A 24,503-nucleotide genomic window follows, 5' to 3' on the forward strand; every position below is an offset into this window, starting at 1 on the left:
TGGTTTAACAGGACAGTTTCCACTCATAACAGGCCTCACCATGGTCAACCAAAGAAGTTGAGTGAACGTGCTCAGCGTCATATCCAGAGGTTGTCTTTGGGAAATAGACAAATGAGTACTGCCAGCATTGCTGCAGAGGTTGAAGGGGTGGGGAGTCAGCCTGTCAGTGCTCAGACCATACGTTGCACACTGCATCAAATTGGTCTGCATGGCTGTTGTCCTAAAAGGAAGCCTTTTCTAAAGATGATGCCCAAGAAAGCCCGCAAACAGTTTGCTGAAGACAAGCAGACTAAGGACATGGATTACTGGAACCGTGTCCTGTGGTCTGATGAGACCAAGATAAACCTATTTTGTTCAGATGGTGTCAAGCGTGTGTGGCGGCAGCCACAGGGCAGTATTTCAAGGTGATAACGACCCCAAACACACCTCCAAGATGACCACTGCCTTGCTAAAGAAGCTAAGGGTAAAGGTGATGGACATGTCTCTAGACCGAAACCCTATTGAGCATCTGCAGGGCATCCTCAAACTGAAGGATGAGGAGCGCAAGGTCTCTAACATCTACCATTTCCGTGATGTCATCCTAGAGCAGTGGAAGAGGACTCCAATGGCAACCTGTGAAGCTCTGGTGAACTCTATGCCCAGGAGGGATTAGGTAATGCTGGAAAATAATGGTGGCCACACAAAATATGGACACTTTTGACCTAATTTGGATTTTTTCATTTAGGGGTGTACTCACTTTTGTTGCCAGCGGTTTAGACATTAATGGCTGTGTGTTGAGTTATTTTGAGGGGACAGAACATTTATACTGCTATACAAGCTGTACACTCACTACTTTACATTGTAGCAACGTGTCATTTCTTCAGTGTTGTCACATGAAAAGATATAATAAAATATTTACAAAAATGTGAGGGGTGTACTCACTTTTGTGAGATACTGGATATCTGACCTCTGATTAAGTAATGTCATAGTAGAATAATAACTGCTAGTTTTAAAGCTACTTTTTTCGGAAATCATACAGTGAATAGTGTAGAAAAGATACAATTTTCTTTGCTGCAGAGGAATAGATTGCTAAATCCTATTAGTAGTGTTTTTGCATACTTTTTAGGTTTACCTGTCATTTAAATGTCAGTCTATTTTAGAATAAGTGTTTTCATTTAGGGTACTGAGAATTCTGTTTGATGACTCTTGTGACAAGTAATTTATATTCAATATCTACTGCTTATGAGAGTCATTCAGCGGAGTAAACACTATTGGTTTCCCCTTAACTCAGCCCATCCTGTGTACAATTTGGGGAAAACAATATATGCAACTCTGGAATTCCCTTTGCTTTTCTGTAGCTTTCAGTCCATGTTTTTAGGTAATAATAGGTAATAATAAAGCCTAACATGACATACATTTTAATATGGGATCTTGAAATCTAACACATAGATGCCACATATAAGGGCTCATAATTTTAAAAATGTTCTAAATAAAACACTGTATATCTGAGCCCACGTGCATTGCACCCAGTAAAAATGATCAGGAAATATTTCAGCCTCATTACACTGATGGCATGGCAATTGTTTTTGTAGATTTTTTATGCTCTATGTCATTCTTGCTTTGCGCACTGCAACAGTAAATGTCATTCTGCTCACCTTTATGTGAACCTTTGATCTTGTTATGAGATGCATGGTTAGTCTTTTTGCATGAGTATCACATAGCAGGTTTTTAACACCTTCATCCACAATAGTGCAATAAATAGAAATATTGACATATCATTAATTTCCAAAGCCTATCATCTGCGCCATGAGGAAACAGACTGGTTTGACAAGCCAAGGGAATCACGCCTAGATAATGGACATGGAATTGACCGAAAACTGCCAGACAAATTATCACACAGCAGACCACCTCATCAGGATCAAGTAAGATGGTAGAGATGCTGGATTGCACATGCTTGGCAGCAATTTTCTTTGTTTTTCAGAAACATTTACAATATATATTTTTTTCTTAAGAAGAAAACCATTAAAGTGTGTTTAAACCCTATAAGCAGCATTAAACCCAAAAGCAAACATGTATTATATTGCAGCTTACCAAGTCTTAGCTGTGATTGTTTTGTGTCATTTTTAAATTGTATTATTTTTTTACTAGTAATGGTGATGATCTGCAATTTTTAGCGGGACTACCACATTGTGGCAGACAGATAGACCCCTAACTGACATTTTTGACACTTTTGGGGGGGACCAGTGACAATACTACAGTAATCAGTGCTAAAAATATGCACTGTTACTCTAATAATGACACTGGCAGGGAAGGGGTTAACCCAGGGGTGATCAAAGGGTTAAGTTTGAGCCTAGGGAAGTGTTTTCTAACTGTATGGGGGAGGGACTTGTGAAATGAACACAGAGACCTGTGATCCTAAATAGGAGGATCGCAGGCGCTCTGCTATAATTTTAGAGAGAACAACGGTCTGCTGTGTTTACAACAGCAGACCGTCATTCTCTCTCAGTGGGGAGCGATCGTGGGTGCAATCGCGCCCACCGGTCCCGTGGATCAGCATCCCTGTTGCCTAGTAGGGGGCGCTCGCTGCCAGTGGCATGTGCTCACCCCCAGGAACGCTCTTGCAAGTCGCCATACAGGTACGGCGGTTCGTGCAGCCAAGCCAGATATATTGCGGCAGGCGGTCGGCAAGTGGTTAATAGGATCGGGGGGAAGGGTGGGTGGGCACAGACTGCTTATAATGATCAGCAACTTCCATTGACATCACATATCACAGGAACAATTTTGTTCCTTAGGAACAGCTCTAACAGCTGCATGCTGTAGGCAGAGATGGAGGCATCATTGATATCCCATGGTCAGTCACTTATGGATGTGTCAGACTGTGATGCCACAGACAGACTACAGGACTGCAGATTCAATGTACTTTTGCATGGCATCCTGCTGTTCCCATCCCTAGGTGTGTTGCACATGTCTGTCAATGCTATCACAGGTCTGAGCCTGCAATTAGTGTTAGACAGAAAATAAAGGGAAGCTGGGCAGCATGCAAGAGACTGGCAAGATCACCAGGTATTTAGACTTTGGCATGCAGACATGATATAAGAGGATAAATACTAATAGTCAACATGGACATTGGAGTGGAGTCTTTTTTTAATGTTTTCAATACAGTTTAAGAAGAGATTAGTATAGTTACATTGGGTATGTGCTGTGTGAATATTTGCTTCCATGCCATTGACCCACTGAATTAAAGTTTCAGTCGAAACCATCTGTGGGCCTTCATAATTATCACAATATAGGAGGTACATGGAAGGCATATTGATTAGTACCTGGAATGTCTCAAAGAATGGATTAGCGAGAGTGTAAGGGGTACACTTAGAGTTATCGGTATACATAATAGGAAAAATTGGAGGATAATAGTAATAGAGGCAATGCAGAGAAAGAGAGCAAATGTTCTTATTGAAATGTAATCAAGGTAAGTTCATTGTACTGTTATGCAAAAAAAAAAAAAGATTTGATACATCTATGTTTTTGAGTTGAATTTATAAACTGAATGATATATTTTATATATGTAAATTTAATTGATGCATACAGTTCATGGTTCATTCACAGTGTTTGCTTTCCAATGTATTTTAATATATGTTTTATATGTATATTAGATGAATGGAAAACCTATTCATTATCCATTTCCACATTCAAGAATTAAACTTCTCAGAGATCCAAAGGACCACACTGTTTCAGGTAAATGTAACCTTTTTTTTTAGAAATTGTATGCCTGTTCTTATTAGATAGGGATGTATTACATGGGCATAAAACTCTGCTAGTAGAGGAAACTGCAGCATCTGTGAAGGCTATATAAATTGTTTAAACCATGTTTTATTTATTTTCTAAAAAATACTTGATAAGCATAAAATAGAAAATGTATCTGACCAATTCTTGACAAATGTTATCCCAGACACGTGTCACTTGCAGAAGCAGATATCACTATTTTGAGCCTAGTATTTACTTTCCATAATGTTTTTTTCAAAGATATTCTAAGCTTGCAAACTTGAAGATAGACTAGACAAAAGGATACCCCTTTTTAAATATCAACAGTAAGCATGGACGCAACACACATGTGGTAATGGTATGGAGTTGGGCATAGAAACTGGGGATGCTTTACTAATAACAAATATATGGTATATTTTACAAGGGAAGTTGCCCTTGGCAAGGGGATTTTACCCAGAGCTTTGTGAAATTACCCTTTGCTAAGAATACTTAATCACATGCAAAATTAAAAACTGCATGTTTTCTTGCAAATTATTGAATGACGGAAGACAATAAAGCTTTAGCTCATTCACTAAGCTCTGGGGGAAATTACCCTGCAAAGTGAAGCTTCCTTTGCAAAATAAACAGTCTATTTGCCTTTAGTGAATTAACCCTATTGAGTGACAAGCAGGTATTTTACAACAGAAAGCAAAAGGAAATCATTGAAAGGCATGTGCAGAAAAGATAGTGCACCTGTAAATGTAGTGTGAAGCCTACTATCAATCTCTATCAAAAATGCCTAATACTGTAAATGTTCATTTTTAAAAACTAAACATTCTTATTATAGTTCACAAAACTGTTCTCTAAATTACATTTTGAAATGTTTTCTTCTTAAGACATTTTTAGTTAAAGCAAACCATTGACATTTAACAAATTATAACTGAAAATTATTGGGGCATTACTTTTCATATTTAGAAAAATGTTAAAGTGATGTTTGATTAAACCAACGTTCATAATTATGCGGGTTCTCCATTAATAGTGTTACAGTTTCCATTTCTGCCAAAGCATTCATATCCACTATATAAAAAATGTGATATACTCAGGAACTAATACTAACCACAGGAAGACAGAGATATTACTGAGAACAATGGGTGCTAAGACATCTGTTTGCTTTACTTTAAGTTAACTTGATACCACATTTACAATGATGTTAAATTTGGACCCAATTTCATGGATTCAAGTGACCATATTCACTAATCTCTGCTGATGAGATGGAATAATTAGTTGTAATAATGATGCACATTTTTCTCCATTATGATGTCACAGAGCCTATAAAGTTATATTGTGATCACTGTATTTTATGTTTCATACACAAGAAAAGCATTAAAGGTCTTTGAAAATAAAAACTAAACAAAAATAACCAATAAATGTATTACAGCAATGTGCCCCTAAGATTGATTAGCATTAAATTGGATGGGGGGCGTAGGAAGAGGTGTGTGTACATTTTTGTTTAGCAGTAGGTATCCTTTAGACATGCACAAGATTTTTTCACTGCTAATATCTTGGTCTTGGCATCATTAGTCGATGTGGCAGTGTAGGCATTAAGAAGTGGTCAATGATGAACATAAATAGTTTTGATTACATTGATTTTTCAGTATGAAAAACAAAATCTTAGATTCTGATTGCATTTCCACTTTCACATGTAAATAAATGTTTACCATTTAGGAATCAGAAGGAAATTGTCAGAATCAGTTTGAAACTTAATGGTAAGATAACACATCTATCCGCTCTTGACAAATCTGATGAGCGGTCTGTCAGTATATGACCAGCCTCACTTACAACTCTTTTTTCTTTAAGACTTTGTTATTCCAACAAATTGACTTACTGAAATAAAGGGTTTTCTAAGGCAACAAATGAAATGTTTTCAAGAAAGGTGAACAATATAATGGTGACATTTAGGCAAGGTAGTAATGAACATGTACAAATGAATTCTTTGACATTTCACGCAGTTCTCAATAAGAAAAAAACACCTGGTGATCCTGGAAATATAAATATTTAAAATGTGTTTTGATGTTCTATCCCCCATCCAGAGGCAGATCCACCATGGATGAGATATTAAGCACCTGTTACATTGTGGCAACATCATAAATAATTACTTTGTCTAATTAGTATAAACTGCTGCTCATAACCATGCAATGTACTGAACAACATTGTAGGTTATAAATACACTGTGTTTTTGTGCTTGTGAACCAAGGTAATAAAAGACACAAAGCTAGGATCTTTTTTCTGTCCAAACACTGGAAGGTAAAACAAGGCTAAGTTACTACATAATTAGAGTAATACCTTGGCAAATATCTTTTCATTAGCTTAGTGTATTGAAACAAACTAATAAGTTAATTTATGATTGGCCATTGGCTGCTTTCATTTCCACAAAAGAGTTTATCTTTAATTTTTATCATAAATTATAACTTCCTAAGTATTTCTTACATAGCTAATATACAATGCTGGGAAACTGTATATAATATTATATTATATATATATATATATATATATATATATATATATATATATATATATATATATATATATATATATATATATATATATATATAGTATTTATTTTATACACATATATATATATATATATATATATATATATATATATATATATATATATATATATATATATATATATATATGTACACACACACACACAGTATCTCACAAAAGTGAGTTCACCCCTTCACATTTTTGTAAATGTTTCATTATATATTTTCATGTGACAACACTGAAGAAATGACACTTTGCTACAATGTAAAGTAGTGAGTGTACAGCTTGTATAACAGTGTCAATTTTCTGTCCCCTCAAAATATCTCAACACACTGCCATTAATGTCTAAACCGCTGGCAACAAAAGTGAGCATACCCCTAAAGCTGGATACACACTATACAATTTTCTTTAGATTTTTTCCTTTAGACTTACCAAAACCATATAACCATATAAACACAATTTGTATGCAATCAAGCAGGCCCTTGCACTACATAGTTGAAGGTAAATCTAAAGGAAATCTAACAACAAAAGTTGCATATTGTGTATCCAGCTTAAGTGAAAATGTCCAAATTGGGCCCAAAGTGTCAATATTTTGTGTGGCCACCAATTTTTCCAGCATTTCTTTAAGCCTCTTGGGCATGGAGTTCACCAGAGCTTCGCAGGTTGTCTCTGGAGTCTTCTTCCACTCCTCCATGATAACATCATGGAGCTGGTGGATGTTAGGGACCTTGCGCTCCTCCACCTTCTGTTTGAGGATGCCCCACAGATGCTCAATAGGGTTTAGGTTTGGAGACGTGCTTGGCCAGTCCATCATCTTTTCCCACTGCCATCAGGGAACACCATTTTCATGAATGGGGGTACTTGATCAGCATTAGTTGGTACATGTCAAAGTAACAAATAAAGGAATGGCAGGACCTAGATTTCCCAAGAACATAGCCAAAAACATCACACTGCTTTCACCGGCTTGCCTTCTTCCCATACTGCATCCTGGTGCTTCTTCTATTGCTCTGTGGTCCAGTTTTGATGCTCACAAGCCAATTGTAGGCACTTTTGGCTGTGGATACAGGTCAACATGGACACCCTAACCGGTCTGCAGCTACACAGCCTCATACACAGCAAACTGTGATAACCATTTTTTCTGTTTTTAGTACATCAGCTTCATGGACAACATATTTACTTGCTGCCTAATCTATCCTAGCAACTTTTTAGATGTTATTGTAATTGTAATGAAATAATCAATGTTATTCACGTATCTTTTCAGTGGTCATAAAGTTATGGCTAATTCGTGTATATATGGTGCGCAAGAAAAACTAAAAACAGGATTTTTGCTTACACATGCTTGGATGAGCAAAATCAGAAAAACTTCACCTCATTCACTAAGTGAATGCTCTCTTGGCATAGTAAATGAAATTCATTTAGGATGAAGTTGTATTGAATTTATTCATCCAATAATGTGCATGAAAAAAAAAATATATATATACATATATATATATATATATATATATATACATATATATATATATATATATATATATATATTTTTTTTTTTATTGTCTTGTAATGTTAATCTTAATCTTGCCATAAAATGCAATATGTATAGCTTTGTTATTTTAAAAAATAGCTAGTGTTTTGATCTGTTTTAAATAGGCTCCCTTTTGCATTGTTTACTTTGCTGTGAATTTACACTTTGAATTTAATAATTTTCATATTTCTTTTACTTTCACTGCTGGCATGATTATTGACAAATTCAGAATAGTGAATGATTATTTTGAAATGCCAGGCTGTATGACAATAACAGAAGATATCCCAGCATATGCCATGTCAACTTTTGATATCTGTTACTTTTATTTTAATTATTATTACTTATCAGCTGGACAGAAGTCACATGTGATTTTATCTTCTCATTAACTAGGAAATGGGTTTGGAATAAGAGTTATTGGTGGAAAAGAGATACCAGGAAGTCAAGGAGAGATTGGAGCATACGTTGCCAAGATTCTACCAGGTGGAATTGCTGAGCAGACTGGCAGACTCAGTGAAGGTAAGAACGTATTTGTTTTGTCAGGTATTTATAGCTTTATTTTACAAAAAATGTGTGCCACGTGAAAGAAGAATGAATAAATGTATACTAAATAGTTGCAGTCACTAAAAAGCAATTTTTTTGGTGTTTGTTCATATATTACTTATAGCACAGTCACCATCATATTTTAGATTTATAGCTTTTTAAAGTATTCATCTTTTTCATAAATGCAAAAACATTTTTTAAATGTTCAAATGAATGGTCAAACAATACATGGATGTGGATATTTCACTTTTTTTTTATAATAAAAGCTGTGGTTAAGTACATGACCAGGCATTTCCCTTTTCAAGTACTTCAGGCCAGTTCACATCACAATTTCTGCATTCCTGATATATTTCTGCATGCACATTTTTTATTCGTTCTGTGGCATTTTTAAATCATTTTGATACATTTTTGATACATTACAGTTTTATCTTAATTAAAGGCATGTCTATTCTGGTGGATTTGTGATGCATTTTGCCATGTTCCAGATGTGTTCCATACCAAAAAATATGTTCTAGTTTTTTTGACTGTACTGGAATGCACTGCACTGGTGTGAACTGGGGCCATTGGAATCCACGTTAAACACTATCCATGCATTTTTGATGCAGAACAAAAATGCACTGGACTGGATCTGATGTGAACTAGACCTTTATCCATATAAACAACATTTTAAGTAACTTTCTATTTTGGTAACTCTTAACATAAACCTGAACATCGCTTAAGGATGCATGGACTCAGTAACTTTAGTTAATTCTGTAAAGCTGATTGCAGAAAAAAAATACAGTAAATATATATATATATATATATATAAAATTAGCCACTTGCCAGGCATCACCCCAGTACTGTTTTTGGAGCCGTGGTTAGCTTTCTTGTAATACCAACTGATGCAGGTAAGCATTTGCTCGGCTGTTGTTCCAAGCAGCGGGAGGGGATGTCCCCACCTTTCCGCTGCTCCGAGTCCCAAACGACCAGCCAGCACATCCGCCGGCTGGCCGGAGACCCGAACAAAGCCGGACCAGCTTTGATTGGGTCTCCGATGTAGTAACCCGGCAGCGGTGTCCCAACGTCACTTCATGTTTACTCAGCAGCCAACAACGGCACCAGTTTTAAAACACAGATCTTGGCGTTTTGGATACTTAAAAGTGCAGAGGAGCGGTTTAGGATCTTTTAGACCCCAGATCCCGCCAAGAGTACTTGTCACTGCTTATTACTGTCACAAGGGATGTTTACATTCCTTGTGATCACAATAAAAGCGATCGGAATTTATTTATTTTTTAAACAGACTGTGTGAAAATAAAAAAAATGTGTTAAAGCACCCCATCTCTCCATGCTCGTGCGCCAAAGAAAACGCATACGTAAGTCGTACCCGCGAATGTAAACAGTGTACCACCACGATCGTTAGAGTTAGAGCAATGATTCTAGTGCAAGACCTCCTATGTAACTTTAAATAGGCAACCTTTAAAAAAGTTTTAACGTCCCCTATGGAGATTTTTAAGTACCGTATATATAATGTTTGGGGTTTCTAAGTAATTTTCTAGCAAAAAAAAAACAGATTTTAACTTGTAAACAACAAATGTCAAAAATAGGCCTGGTCTTTAAGTGGTTAAAGAGTGTATGTGTGTGTTAATTTTATACATACATAGATTTCATGTGGCTCCCCCATCTTTTCTGTTCTCTATACGGTAGATGATGATGTAGGGAGACAGTACAGTCTGCTGATCTCAGGTTTTTAGCAACTGAGTGTTGCAAGTTCAATGCATTAGAATTCTACAGTATATTACCGGTAGAACCTGACAGGGATCTCTAACCCATTTAAATTGAAAGTTTCCAATCAACCAAGGTCATGTGTCTCCAGTGCACACTGCATCAGTAAAGTTCAGAAGAACAGTTGTAAACAAAGTGGGAGGGGGAGATGCTGAGTGCAGGTATCCAGCGGTGGCAGTGATGGCAGTGATGACCAGGTAAGTGTAGCTGAACTTAGAAAAATGGAATCAGACTGAGCAAGATTAAAATAAGGTTTACTAATGCACACAACACCAATCCAACACCAACAAACAATAAGCAAAGCAAAAGTGAAAAAAACAGAACAGTAAAGCAAAACCAAACCAACAACCTAACTATAATACATATATAAAAATGGAGGGAAGCTGACATAACAGAGCATGACTGGGACTGGAAACAAGGGGAGCAGAGATGGGATAACAGGATTTAGGGAACTAGATGCAATATACAAGATAAGGCAGGGGTCAGTATAATCAGCAAGGAGGTATATAGCTAACACCGAAGCACTTATGAATATCAAGGGAGGGGTTGTATACCTTCCCAGCAGCCAGGATAAGGTGGAGCCTAGTTACTAGGATCTGCTTGATGCAGAGAGACACCTGCTGGGGGCCACCAGAATTACACTTTTTATCTCTGGGGACCCTAGTGCTACCAGTGGGTGATCCTAGTCCCGACATTGTGCTTTTTTTGACTGAAATTATAGTCCGCTATGGTTTACAGGAAGACACAGCACTGTCCCTTACTTGCCAGGCCTTTCAGAAGCATAAAAGTAAAAAGGATAATAGTAGCTTCATATAGTAAGTTGCAAACCATCCAGCACTCAGACTAAGGCTCTTCACATAATATCTTGGCAAGTAATGTATTGCTCAATTCAGCCCCACCTTAGACTGAATAATCTTCAACACACTGTAAAAACATACACAGGAGGGGGCAAACACCTTACTCATTTTCGCCGTACCCATTCATTAAAAATTATAAACAATAATATACTCACAAACATGAATAAAAACAGGCTTATTGAACAAAAACTCCAGCCATAGGCCCCCATCTTCTGTTCCAATGACACACAGTTGAGAGACTTATGTGTTTTAGGGGACAAGCCTCCTATTTTTTATAGCTTCATACAGTAAACAACACCTAGCCAAGGAGCAAGAGGCTGTCTTTGGTTTGTCTCTCACAGTTTATAAATACAATCATATAACACGATGTGCTCAAAAAAACATATAAAAAGTCTTTCAAAATCTCTCATTTAAAGTGATCAGTGCTCCAAAATCCATATGAAGATGCTGAAGTGCTTCATGTAAACATACTGTGAAGTGTGCCGCACTCCCCTCTCGTATCCCCACTCACCAGAGAAATTGGACCCTCAGCTCTTCAGGCCTCTTAGCATCTTAATCGAGTCTGATCAATTTTAATATTGGGGCAGCTCTAATGTCCTCCAGGCCCGGTGGCTCAAAGACAGCTCTGCTCACAGTCCCTGATCCCTTCCCTGATGTTGGACAGCAACATCTGGGAAGGAAGCGGGCACTGTGAGCAGAGATGTGACTGAAGCACACCACTGAGACAGCTGATATCTCCCCCGGTGTTTCTTCCGGGTTTGCGGAAGCAGCCGTTTGTGGCACGGGCTCCAAAGAAACGGCACGGTAAGCCGGACCTTTAGAGCACTTGCGCGGAAGATGTCATTGGCTACATGCACTCTGAATATCTCCTGAACTGTCCAAGTTTGGGAGATATTCACAGTACCTACAGGTAAATCTTATTATAGACTTACTTGTAGGTACAATTAAATAAGACTTTACTTCCTCTTTAAAGCGGAGTTCCACCCACATTTTACAGTGCCCTCCATGCAGCACTTGTGGGCATCCTAAAAATGAATTGGCAATTATTTTATTTTTTTCCAGTTGACTTACCTTATTTATGGAGCAAAATCTTTTCACTTCTTTTCACTTCCTCCTTATGTGGCCGTGGCCAACTACGTCATTTCCGGCTTTGCATTGGCTCCTGGGAGAGGAGCGTCATCAATCCCAGGAGTCAATGGGCTATGGAAACCTGTCCTGCAAGCTGTGGGGCTCGCTTGCAATGCACTGCGCATACGCAAAATCCCGGAAGAGGGACACTGCGGCTTTAGATGCCCACACCAGCAGATGGCCTCGCTGTACAACAACTGCTCAAAGTAAGTAATTCATGCTGCGATGTCAACAAAACAGGGGACAGTTTACTGGATATCTTTATTTTAATGCATGAGCCTGGATTATTCTAGGGGTATTTTTAGCTAAAAAAAATTGTCCGGAACTCCGATTTAAGACATTTTCTTTCACTGATTAAATTGTTTAAATTGATCTGGGAAAGAAGGAGAGTCTGATCAGCCACAGGTTTCTCTCCCCCATTTACAGATCATGTTACAGACAGTTTTATCTGTGAAATAGCTTTTCTAAGTGGAGGAGAGGACAGGAAGGGGCATAGATATCTCTATTGGATCATCATTAGTCCAGCTGAGGCTGGAGATCAGATGTTGACCCCCCACAGTACTAGAATTTCAGCAGGAGGAAGAGAACAAGGCAGGAATTCTGAGAAGATTTCTACATAATCCATCAATCTGTACATTAAGGAACATACTTTGTTACATAATGTAATTCAACCTGTAAAGAAAATAATGATGTTTTTACTAAAATTTAGCTTTAAAGTGAAACGTTTGCTCTGATAGGGAGATTTCCCTAATTTTCTGTTCTGGTGACAACGTTTACCCAGACAGGGTGTGGGAGAAAATCTGCAAGGCTTCATGCACACTGGAAATAAAAAATATAAAAATATCCGTGCTATACAATAAAAAAACCCTTTTAGGAAGAACCATAAAGGTTCACAGAAAAAGGAGGTTCAAGCAGCCAGCTAAATGCATAAACAAGAGCATAAATAAAGTGTAAAAGTGCAGTATGTTCAATAACTTTTAAAATGTATTTGCAAACATACTTACAAAAGCAGATAAAATCCAAGCATTAAAACATTTCAGAGGTCACGGGTCATTCAGCATGTGCGTGTCAGCATGCCCACCTGATGCATTTTGGCCAATCAGCCGTCGTCTGAGGTGTCAGATGACGGCTGATTGGCCAAAATGCATCAGCAGGGCACGCTGACATGCACATGCTGAATGACCTGGGACTTCTGAAATGTTTTAATGCTTGGATTTTATCTGCTTTTGTAAGTATGTTTGCAAATACATTTTAAAAGTTATTGAACATACTGCACTATGAGATCTCCTTTATCCCTCTTGGTTTACATCTGAGTTGCTGGCTGGAGAGTTATATCGAATTACACCATCCCTGTTGATTGGTTTAAAGCTGCAATTGGGGACTGACATATCATTGGGTTGATCCTCTGCCGACACTAGCTACATGCTTTTTTCATCTTCATTCTGGTAAGGAGATTTAGAGATCATATGTTGGTGGTGTGTGCTATCAGACGCACTGAAGGTGGTGGATTTTCCCTTCTATCAAGTGCTGCTTATGAACTTTTATACTTCATGCACACTGGGTTTGAAAAATGCTAATTCCCTTGACAGAAGAAAAAAAATGCTTATAAAAAGCGTTTTTGTTCACATTTAGGTGTACAAAGGAGTGTTTAGTGTTTTTTCTACCAACTCCAATCAAAAATGCAAGCCAGAAGGGTTTTTTTTCTGCCTCTAAACGCTGAGCTTAAAATATGCCTCTAAATGTCCTAATGTGCATGGACACATGGGATAACACTGGGCTGCTTCTACAGGGAAAACACAAACCTCCTGAAGAAGCAGTGATTTTTAAGCCAGCGTGCATGGACCCTAAAAAAGAAACAGACAACAATAAAAAGAGAAACCGAAAACAATAAAAAGAGTTTTTAGCATTTACCCTACTTAATTAGCATTCTGTTCATGTTGCTGTAAAGCTGACCATACATTATATATTCTAAGTGTACAATCTCCTTTAAATATATCACTAGAGGCCCTGTGCAATGAATGATGTGAGGCTCTGCATAATGGATACAAACAGAAGTGATTGTTTATATTTGTCCCCATATTACATAGATTTGGTAAGTTAAAAGACAGTTGTACAGAGATTTTAGAAATCTCAGCAATAAACTAATTATCTCAGCAACAGCAATAAAACCTGGCAGGGTTTCTAATCCACCCCATTCAAAAAAAAAAATGTTGGCTTTAGATACACTTTAAAGTTCCCTACATTTTGAACTGCACTCTTATTTTAAGTCAAGGTATAGTGATCATTGTAGTGAAGCATCCCTGAATAAAGTTCCACAGTTGGTGTTGTCAAATATTTACCTACTTTTTGCCTTCTCTTCTATCTATCTTCCACAAAAGTGGTGTATAGACAGTAGTGTTTTAGTATTTAAATCAGCAATAAACCCCAAAGGAAATATTTATTGAATACACAGCTAACTGATTCATAGATTTAATAGCTGCATTCGTTTTCGTTTGTAGGATTCCTTTCTTTTACTTTCACCTGGTGATCCTGCCACAAGTGTGTTGTTTTTCAGCAGAACAAGCTAACCTGTGGATGTAGCAGTAGGAGGGTTGTGAGAAACCATTTAGCAGTGCTTACAATGATCAACATTTATTTATTTATTTATGTAAAATTTTGTTCCAAAAAGAAAAAAACTGCTGTAACCGTTTGAAACGTGTTGGCTTGAGTGTGTCCTCGATTTGTTAATGCATTTAAATCTGCTAGTGCATCTAACATTCCCCTCCCCCCAGATTAAAAATGCTGGCCACATCACCAGGTGAAAACAAAGGGAAAAGTCATAAAAAGTACACTTATTCAGCCACCACATCTAATGATTGGTAAGATGCAAAATATTACATTTTTGGTTTGGGGTTTAATACCGCCTTAAAGATTCTAAGAAACTAGAGCAGGTAAACTAAAGATTAGAAACCATGACTTCTATGTTTTTTTTTACAGGTTTTTTAATTATCTGAAGGTATACTAATGGGTAGTATACAACCATCTACAGCAGAGACTAATAGAAAATCAGCAAGATTAAAGGGGATCTATATTCACAGCACACACTTTAATTTTATAACGTCAGCATTCTTATAGCACTACAAACAATAGTTATTTTTGACAATCCAGTATAAGCTTCTTGAACAAAATCGTCTTTCCTGTTGTATATTCTGTCTGCCTTCTGGCCCTTTCTTTCTACATCTTTCTGGAATCCTTGCATGCTTTGCTGATTACTTTCAATTTCTAACAACTATGCTTGCTATGGTATCTTGCTTCCTGCAAGCAGTGATTGACTTTGCCTCCTGAAGTTATTCCTCTCAGCCCTTCTTAGTTCAGAAGGAAGGCTCTGTGAAATGTGTGACACAACATTGCCTACTCACAGGGCATAGGGAATACATGTCACAGAACTCAAGGATGTAAATGTGTAGGGAACTTCACAAAGTAAGTTTCTTCACAAGTGTTCAGATTAATAAGATGTATGTAGAAAAATGGAGTTTAAGTATATCTCCACGGATACAGTGCAGACCAACAAATTGAAATATAATTATTTTTAAACACTTTATTCAAAATATAAACATTAAAATACTTAAAACCATGTATATAAATTAGCCACCTGAAGTCGCTAATCATAAGGCCTTGAGATCAGCTTGTAAAGTTGACATGTTTCTTGGAAAACCCTGCTTTATCAGATTCTGAGATCTCCACCTACAAATACTATAACAATATATAGATACATGATCATTACAATGTTCTTCATATGAAATGTTAAAATGTATATATTAGATAAAGAAAGGAAAATAAATAAATCAGAATAGAAAGCACAGTACATCCTTAGTCTACCCAATCTGGATTAAAAAAAACATGATACAGTAGATAGATAGATAGATAGATAGATAGATAGATAGATAGATAGATAGATAGATAGATAGATAGATAGATAGATAGATAGATAGATAGATAGATAGATAGATAGATAGATAGATAGATAGATAGATAGATAGATAGTACACTCCTCACATTTTGTAAATATTTTAATTTATCTTTTCATGTGACAACAGTGAAGAAATGGCACTTTGCTACAATGTAAAGTAGTGAGTGTACAGCTTGTATAACAGTGTAAATTTGCTGTTCTCTCAAATTAACTCAACACACAGCCATTAATGTGTAAACCACTGGCAACAAAAGGGAGTACACCCCTAAGTAAAAATGTCCAAATTGGGCTCAATTAGCCATTTTCCCTCCCCAGTGCCATGTGACTCGTTAGTGTTACAAGGTCTAAGGTGTGAATAGGGAGCAGATGTGTTACATTTGGTGTTATCGCTCTCACTCTCTCATACTGGTCACTGGAAGTGCAACATGGCACCTCCTGGGAACGAACTCTTTGAGGATCTGAGAAAAATAATTATTGCTCTACATAAAGATGGCCTAGGCTATAAGTAGATTGCCAAGACCCTGAAACTGAGCTGCAGTAAGATGACCAAGACAATACAGGTTCCACTCTGAACAGGCTTTGCCATGGTCAGTCAAAAAAATGTGAGTGCACATGCTCAGCGTCATATCCAGAGGTTGTCTTTAAAAAATAGAAGTATGAGTGCAGCCAGCATTGCTGCAGAGGTTGAAGGGGTGGGGGGTCAGTCTGTCAGTGCTCAGACCATACGCTGCACACTGCATCAAATTGGCCTGCATGGCTGTCGTCCCAGAAGGAAGCCTCTTCTATAGATGATGCACAAGAAAGCCCACAAACAGTTTTATAAAGACAAGCAGACTAAGGGCATGGTTTACTGGAAAGTGTAATTTCTGATGAGACCAAGATAAACTTATTTGGTTTAGATGGTGTCAAGCATGTGTGGTGGCAACTGGGTGAGGAGTACAAAGAAAAGTGTGTCTTGCCTACAGTCAAGCATGGTGGTGGGAGTGTCATGGTCTGCGGCTACATGAGTGCTGTCGGCACTGGGGAGCTACAGTTTATTGAGGGAACCATGAATGCCAACATGTACTGTGACATACTGAAGCCGAGCATGATCCCCTCTCTTCAGAGACTGGACCGCAGGGCAGTATTCCAACATAATAATGACCCCAAACACACCTCCAAGATGACCACTGCCTTGCTAAAGAAGCTAAGGGTAAGAGTGATGGACTTGCCAAGCATATCTCCAGACCTAAACCCTATTCATCCGTGGGGCATCTTAAAAAAGGAAGGTAGAGGAGCGCAAGGTCTCTAACATCCACCAGCTCAGTGAAGTCATCATGGAGGAGTGGAAGAGGACTCCAGTGGGAACCTGTGAATCTCTGGTGAACTACATGCCCAAGAGGGTTAAGGCAGTGCTGGAAAATATTGGTGGCCACACAAAATATTGACACTTTGGGCCCAATTTGGACATTTTCACTTAGGGGTGTAGGGGTGTACTGAGTTTTGTTGTCAGTGGTTTACACATTAATGGCTGTGTAATGAGTTATTTTGAGGGGAAAGCAAATTTACACTATTATACAAGCTGTACACTCACTACTTTACATTGTAGCAAAGTGTCATTTCTTCAGTGTTGTCACATGAAAAGATATAATAAAATATTTACAAAAATGTGAGGGGTGTGCTCACTTTTGTGAGATAATGTGTGTATATATATATATATATATATATATATATATATATATATATATATATTGTAGATATATATATATATATATATATATATATAGATATATATATATCTATATATATATATATACAGTATATATGTGATAAAGAAACTTTACATAATGTCTTTAGGTTTGGTTAGCTTATGCAAACATGTTATAAAGGCTGCAGAGATTTCTCTAGTGAGTAATGTGTGTGAAGATGCAAATAGATTATGACTCATTACCTTCTGACATTTTATCAGTTCTATTTTGTGATATGCAGCACACAATTTCAAAATAATGATAGAGTTTGAAATGCATGTCATACGTTAGTAAAATAATGTAATTCATATGGCGAAGTATATGGTTTTTATCAAAAGACCATCTAGCTTGGCCAATTAACAAAAACATACAATCAATTATATTATTGCATCAGTGGTTTTGTGCAAGAGATTTCCTTACATCAGTATCCTATGTGTCTGAATCAGTGTTTAAAAAGTTAAAGATATCTAAAAGTTTCTATCTATAAACATTAAATATATTTTAGAAAAAAAACTTAAGAATATGAAAATAATAAGAACAAAACCATAAGCTATTAAGCGCCGGTTCACACTACCGCGACGCTACTTCCCGGGGCGACCTCCGAGATCGCGGTGCGAGCAGCGCGCCGCGACCTCGGTGCGGCCGCCACGGACTTCATAACATTGAAGTCTATGGCGGTCGCCTCCTGGTCGCCCCAAAGAAGCTCCGGACCCTTTTTCTAGGTCGGAGCGACTTGTGTCGCTCCTATTAGAACGGGTCCGCAGCTTCCCTATGGGAGGCGACCTGCGGCGACCTGTGAGGCGACCAGGTCGCCTCACAGGTCGCCCTAGTGTGAACCGAGGCTCAAAGGACATCTAAACAAAAAAAAAAAAAAAAGAAAAAATAAATATTTTTTTTTTTTTGCAAATATTTAGAATTTTCAGAGGTAAAGCACAACTTCCCATTTTCAGTTCCACTCACTCCACCTTTAAGCACGAATTACGCTCACTTTTTAAATATCTCTATATATATCTTTACATCATTCCTCTGGTATTAGTGGGTCCTAAATGCTGCAGAGACAGTTACCACATCATTACCTTCTCTATTGCATTCCTATTCTTTTGTGAATCAAGGATGACTCGATGATATTTGCATGATGTCCTGGGCTCAAAGAAAGTGGGTTGAAAGATGCTAAGTGCATTTTAACCCAGAAGGACAAAGTGGAGAGTCTTTGGGGGATTGCTCCATTGCTAGTTCATAAGTCTTCATTTCTTTTTTGAGCCATGCCTTGGTGGATTCACTAGTGTGCTTCAGATCATTATTTTGTGATTAGATCTCTTTGGGCAGATGGCCTCACATTCTCATCAGAAAGACTTTTATGTGATGCAGAATGTATAGTTGACTTGATTCCTCAGGCCAGCCATACACAGAGTGAATTTCTTTCCTTCAACAATGGGTTGCAGGAAAGAAATTCCCCCAATTCCCCCATCAACACAGACAGTGTTAATGTGGGAATCCCTCCTGCCGGGCCATTGTCTACCCAGGGGAGGGTGGGGGAAGCCGTCCCCACGAGGAGAAGACAGTGATAATTGCTAGCGACTATGGCCGCTGCTAACGGTCTCAGATAAAACCTGGCATGCTGGTTGTACTTAAGTCAATTGATCAATCAACTTGTTACATTGAGCCTGCCCATACACAGTTCGAGATTCAAACCATGTATGGCCTGCCTAAATCAACAGAACATTGTTCTAGAAGGTTTGGTCTGCCAGATGGTTTAACTGCTGTTAAATCAATAACAGGCATGGGGGGGGGGGGGTCAGTAATGTCTGCCTTTTATACAGGTTTGTAATAGACAGAATAGTATTATTCTGGATTAAAATGTGCATTTGCTTTAATCACTGCTGTTAGATAATCAGTTGATGCCTTTTCAACTCTCTGACTACCTATACCAATTCTCAACATTTGAGTGCATAGCAGTGTCAAATAACAAAACTCTGATTTTGTTTAGATTAAATGTATTATTTGATACTGTTGGGTACACTTATAAGCTTACAGGCTGTTTTTTGGACCAGTAGGAAACAAGGCAGCAACTGTCAAACTTCCAGTTACTTTTGTCCTTATACATTTAGCCTCTTTTTTAGCCTTACTTATCTTGTGTTAACCTGACAATTTGGCTTAAATGTCAATCTTTCACAATTAAGCCTGCTAAATTGCATTTTTTTAAAGTAATAGGAAAAGCTAAACTATAAACCCACTAAATGTTACATCTGCAGTGCTCCTCATTAATTGTATTCATTTTCAAATAAATTAAAATGCAAGTACAGTTTTTAGAATGTTTTCTAAGTGGTAATTGACCACCAAGCTCCAGTTCTAACTCTTTCTAGTGTGGCTGGTGGGATCGAACTCTCACCCCGATGACAATGGCTTAGAGTCAACCTTAGAGCAATGAATTCTGGCCAGTGACATCACTGCTCTATGGAATTTGTGTGCATTGTTGGCCCTCCACATTTGCATTGGTAAGCTGGAGCTCTAAGATCATGCAAACACATATAAACTTTAGGTAAAGGTATATACATTGCAAAGTTTTGGAAAATGTATATAGGAAAATGGGGATCATTGAGTAGGCAACAATTAAAACATGGTTTGTAGCTTAGCCTCTTCCACTTAAATTTGAGTAACTCAGATTTTGCCAGATGACCAGATGTGACTGCTAGAGGTTATAGTATATAGCCAGATGGCTCTGTATTTATTTTATATTATGCCAATATATTCTTTTGTTATACTATCATTTTAGGCAATATCATTATAATTCAGTAATTTTAAACCACTTTTTTTCATATTTCTTTCTTACAAACTAAAATAAGTTTTATAATTGCTCTTATATGACTCATATTAAAGAAGAACTGTTTGTGGTACACACTCAAACACGTCAGTATGTAGCCTTTATATTTCTGGTGATGGGTAGAAACAGAAAAAGAGAAACTGGTTGCACTGGCCATCAAAGCAGTTCTACCATTCATCTTATATTAGGAAGCATATTGGTCCAAAAATTAGGTTAGATGTGGATGGACAGGCTTAATGGAAATTATATGTGTACAATAGCAAGAGTTTTCAAAGAGGTGCCTATTATCTCCTCCTAGGGAATTCCAACATTACCCAATCCTAGAGTGATTATCGCAAGTACAGGTAACATATATTACATCATTTGCCAGGACTGGGTTGTGTGTGGGTACCCTTATTTAGAAGTCATCTGACATGAGTTCTGATACTCAAATTAGAACTAGATTTGGACATTGGTTATTATATGTTATTTGGACTGCTTCCAACTGGAGCTACTTTCAAAAAAAAAAAAAAAAACATGCAACACATTTTTGAAATACGTGCACATTTCCACATGTTTCAATATCTGCATGTACAAAAAAAGCTTGCTGATCTGCTAAAAATTCACCCAGCTCCCAAGTTTTTTGTGGGCTGAAAATATACTGCATATACTGCCCAGTTTTCTTTTGCTAAACTGCTGATAGCCCCCCATTTTCCATATACACAACATAAAAGTCAATCACTCTGTAGTCCCATGATAAGAACTAGGAGGTATAATTTCTCTGTGAGATATTACAGGAATTGTGCACAAGACAGCTTTGAATTTCTGACATGATCAAAAGGTAATTTTTGCACTTACAAATTGTATATAACAAAATACTTTTTAGGTTGGTATATTAACCAACCTTAAAGGGAGCAGATAAAAGAAGTTCATTGATAGGGTTCACATACACAAATTGTGCAAAAGTGAAGTTTTTTGGTATTAAAACAAAAAAGGAATCACCTGTCCTTCATTCTTTTACAGGTTGCTCTAGTCTTCTTTACTCCAAATGTTATACATTTTATTATGCAAGTCATTTCTAGTATTAACTGCATTTTTGCTCTGAAAAAACAGTGACAGTTGTTTAGATTTTTGCACAATAATATCACATTTTTTTAAATTATTGTAACTAACTTTTTCTTGGTTGACATTTTTGTAACATTTTCTGATATTTTCTAGCTGCTTTATTCAGGTCTATATTTATGAAGCAGTTAATGGTAAACCACAAAATATTCACTGAAGGTGTATCTTTCTGGTGCAAAATATGGTGATTGCTTCACCCATGGTGAATTTTTGGTGAATGTCACATACACTGCTTTATACGTAAGCCCAAGAGTCTGACTGAAGTATTTCTAAGCTATGGCATGACATAATAAAAACCTTGATTATTATTTGTACCCCTATTACATTTTTTTTGTTATTGTCCTTGTCAGCATTGGGGAGATTCACTCTCCCTATTTGTCCTGATTTGCCTTAATCACCACTGTCATGGGGACTGGAATGAAGGGAGAATCCAAAATGATGAGTTGTCACCAGAACTGTACTAGAAGGAAATTCTTCCAATGGGAGTGCTTGCTCCTTTAAGGGGATTTCCCTCATGTTGGAGAGGTTTCTTCTCACTTCTTCTACGAAATGGTTTATTTTACCCATGGGAGGGTGAAATGTGTAACAGGGGCTTGATTTGGGAGCAGAAAAGCTGAAGCCTCGATACTTGTTGATTGGGCTGATTGCTGGTGTATAGCTCCCTACCCTTTCCGATAGCCAGCTCTTTTCACTTCTGGTTGTATCTACATGACAGAAAGTGAAGAGCAATCTCCCAAATGGGATAAAGATGGCAAATAAACCCAAAGAATAACTACTAACCCTACTCAATCCAAAATGAAAAAGGTTTGGTGTTTAGGTATACTTTAATTCCTGTGCATTTATGTGTGTATTTTGTTGCAAGCATGTGTACCCATTTACATTCTGCACGTAAAAGCTATATTTTCATATTGTGTTTGTTTTCTTTTTATATTTATTTATGGCTTTAGCTATGGATTCATGGATTCCAAATCTTTATAGTTATGTAGGCTATACTTCAGGCTCTACCCTGTGTTTTATGACATTATTTTGTAGCAGGTGGTACAGGTTAATTCAACGATATCAATACACTATTTTTTGGATTTTGTTATGCCACAGCACAGGAATACGGCAAAACATGTACGAAGATCCATTTTAGTTTTTGTAAGTGATGATTGTATTATTTTGCAGTGGACATTCCTTGTGTTCTCTTTAAAATATCTCAGCTTGCTGTGTGAAAACTGAGAATGTGACTTCCTTTCTTAAAGCAGCATATGAATACAATTTAAGATGACAATTTTTCTTTCTAAATTGTATTTATACTATATCCGTTTATATCTGTGTTTTTTCTATTTAAATATTTATAGATTTCTTTCTAATCTAATGTATACTACTAGATTTCCTAATCATCTTAAAATTTTTTTAGACCTGCCCAATATTTAAAATTCAGCTTTTTGTTGAGTTTGAACCTGCCCTTCAAAGCATTAAATTTTACAAGTGGAAAAAAAGCTACTTTAAGAAATCACATTCCCTCAGACATACTGATGATACACTATATCATGGTGCACTATGGGTTTTGTGGATTGTTTTATTCTACATCGGAAGGATGCAATTGTTTAATATAATATAATTGTTTAAGGATGCAATTCAATTGTTTAATATAATTGCATCACCTGGATGTTGTGAACACCTTTTAGCTTTTGTTTAAGTACACCTAGCAAATGTCCGCACTGCTACCTAAAGCAGCAAGTTATACTAGATATCTGAAAATGATAATCACATTTTTTTAGCACAATACAGCTACTAATTTATACAGTTATTTTATGCTTAAAAAGGCACATTGTAATAGATGAGAACAGTCCTTTAACTCCAATAGCCAAGTGTTACCAAAAGTAAAAAAGTGTAAAGAGACACGACACTGTCATTAAAGGACAAACTATAGTGTCTCCACAACCCCCCCCCCCCAATACTCACCTTACCAGTTTACAGGACTAGTGACGGGCTGATAGACCCAAGTACTCTCACTGGGAAGAAGGCCACATGCTCATCCGTAGCCAAAAGTGGCAGGAATTATGGAAAGCTCCTGACGCAGAAGGAGTGGTGAGAGAGCACTGGTAAGATTAGTAGGAGGTTGTGGTGGTGGATTATTTGCAGAGACACTGCCCTGCACGGACAAAGTGACAGTGCCTCTTTAAAGCGGGCATTAAAACATAATGTTTACTCTCGTGACATGTACCATAGTTGGATTTGACCTGCCAATTAAGTAAAAAGCATGTGAGAGTTTGCACTTTGTGCACATTAAACATCCGAGCACCTGCACTAAATCAGTTTTGCTCATTTGCTTATTTAATAAGAAGCATGCAAAGTGCAGTAATCCATAACAGGCAGTCAGAAAGCCACATTAATAGTCTGACTGCATCAAAAGGAAATATGATTTATTGCTATGGCATGCTGTGCTTTGCACATGATTGTTCATTGTATTGCTTTTTTGGATAACCACAGATGTGGCAGTTTGCCATTGATACAATAAATGCTCACATAAATTGTGAATAATTGGATTGAGAACAAAGTGGTAACAATACATTTGATCCGTTGCAATTTTCAAATTAGGATGTAAAAATATTCTAGTTTGCTGCAACATTTTTGTAGTTTCAATATACATATAAATATATATATATATAGCTAACAGTCGTGCTACAGCTACTTTTGGTGATCATTTTGGCAACCGGCAATTACCAGATTTTTAATATACAAAGAGCTGCCCATAATATAAAGTCTAAATTAACAGAAAGAAGTAAAAATATACATTTTTAATATGTAGATTTGTAATTAAAATAACAACATGTGACTATTT

General features: G+C 37.1%; 1 protein-coding gene across 1 annotated transcript in view; it reads left to right on the forward strand.

Annotated features, from left to right (window-relative positions):
• The window catches only part of PCLO (piccolo presynaptic cytomatrix protein), a 307,080-nt gene that overhangs the window by 209,853 nt on the left and 72,724 nt on the right, over positions 1 to 24,503 (forward strand). The window contains exons 6-8 of the mRNA XM_082257080.1: positions 1,771 to 1,901; positions 3,630 to 3,711; positions 8,180 to 8,305. Coding sequence (XP_082113206.1) covers positions 1,771 to 1,901; positions 3,630 to 3,711; positions 8,180 to 8,305 — 339 coding nt within the window. The remainder of the gene's footprint in view (positions 1 to 1,770; positions 1,902 to 3,629; positions 3,712 to 8,179; positions 8,306 to 24,503) is intronic.

Source organism: Pelophylax lessonae (assembly GCF_965119305.1).
Source record: "Pelophylax lessonae genome assembly, chromosome: 4".
Classification (NCBI taxonomy): domain Eukaryota; kingdom Metazoa; phylum Chordata; class Amphibia; order Anura; family Ranidae; genus Pelophylax; species Pelophylax lessonae.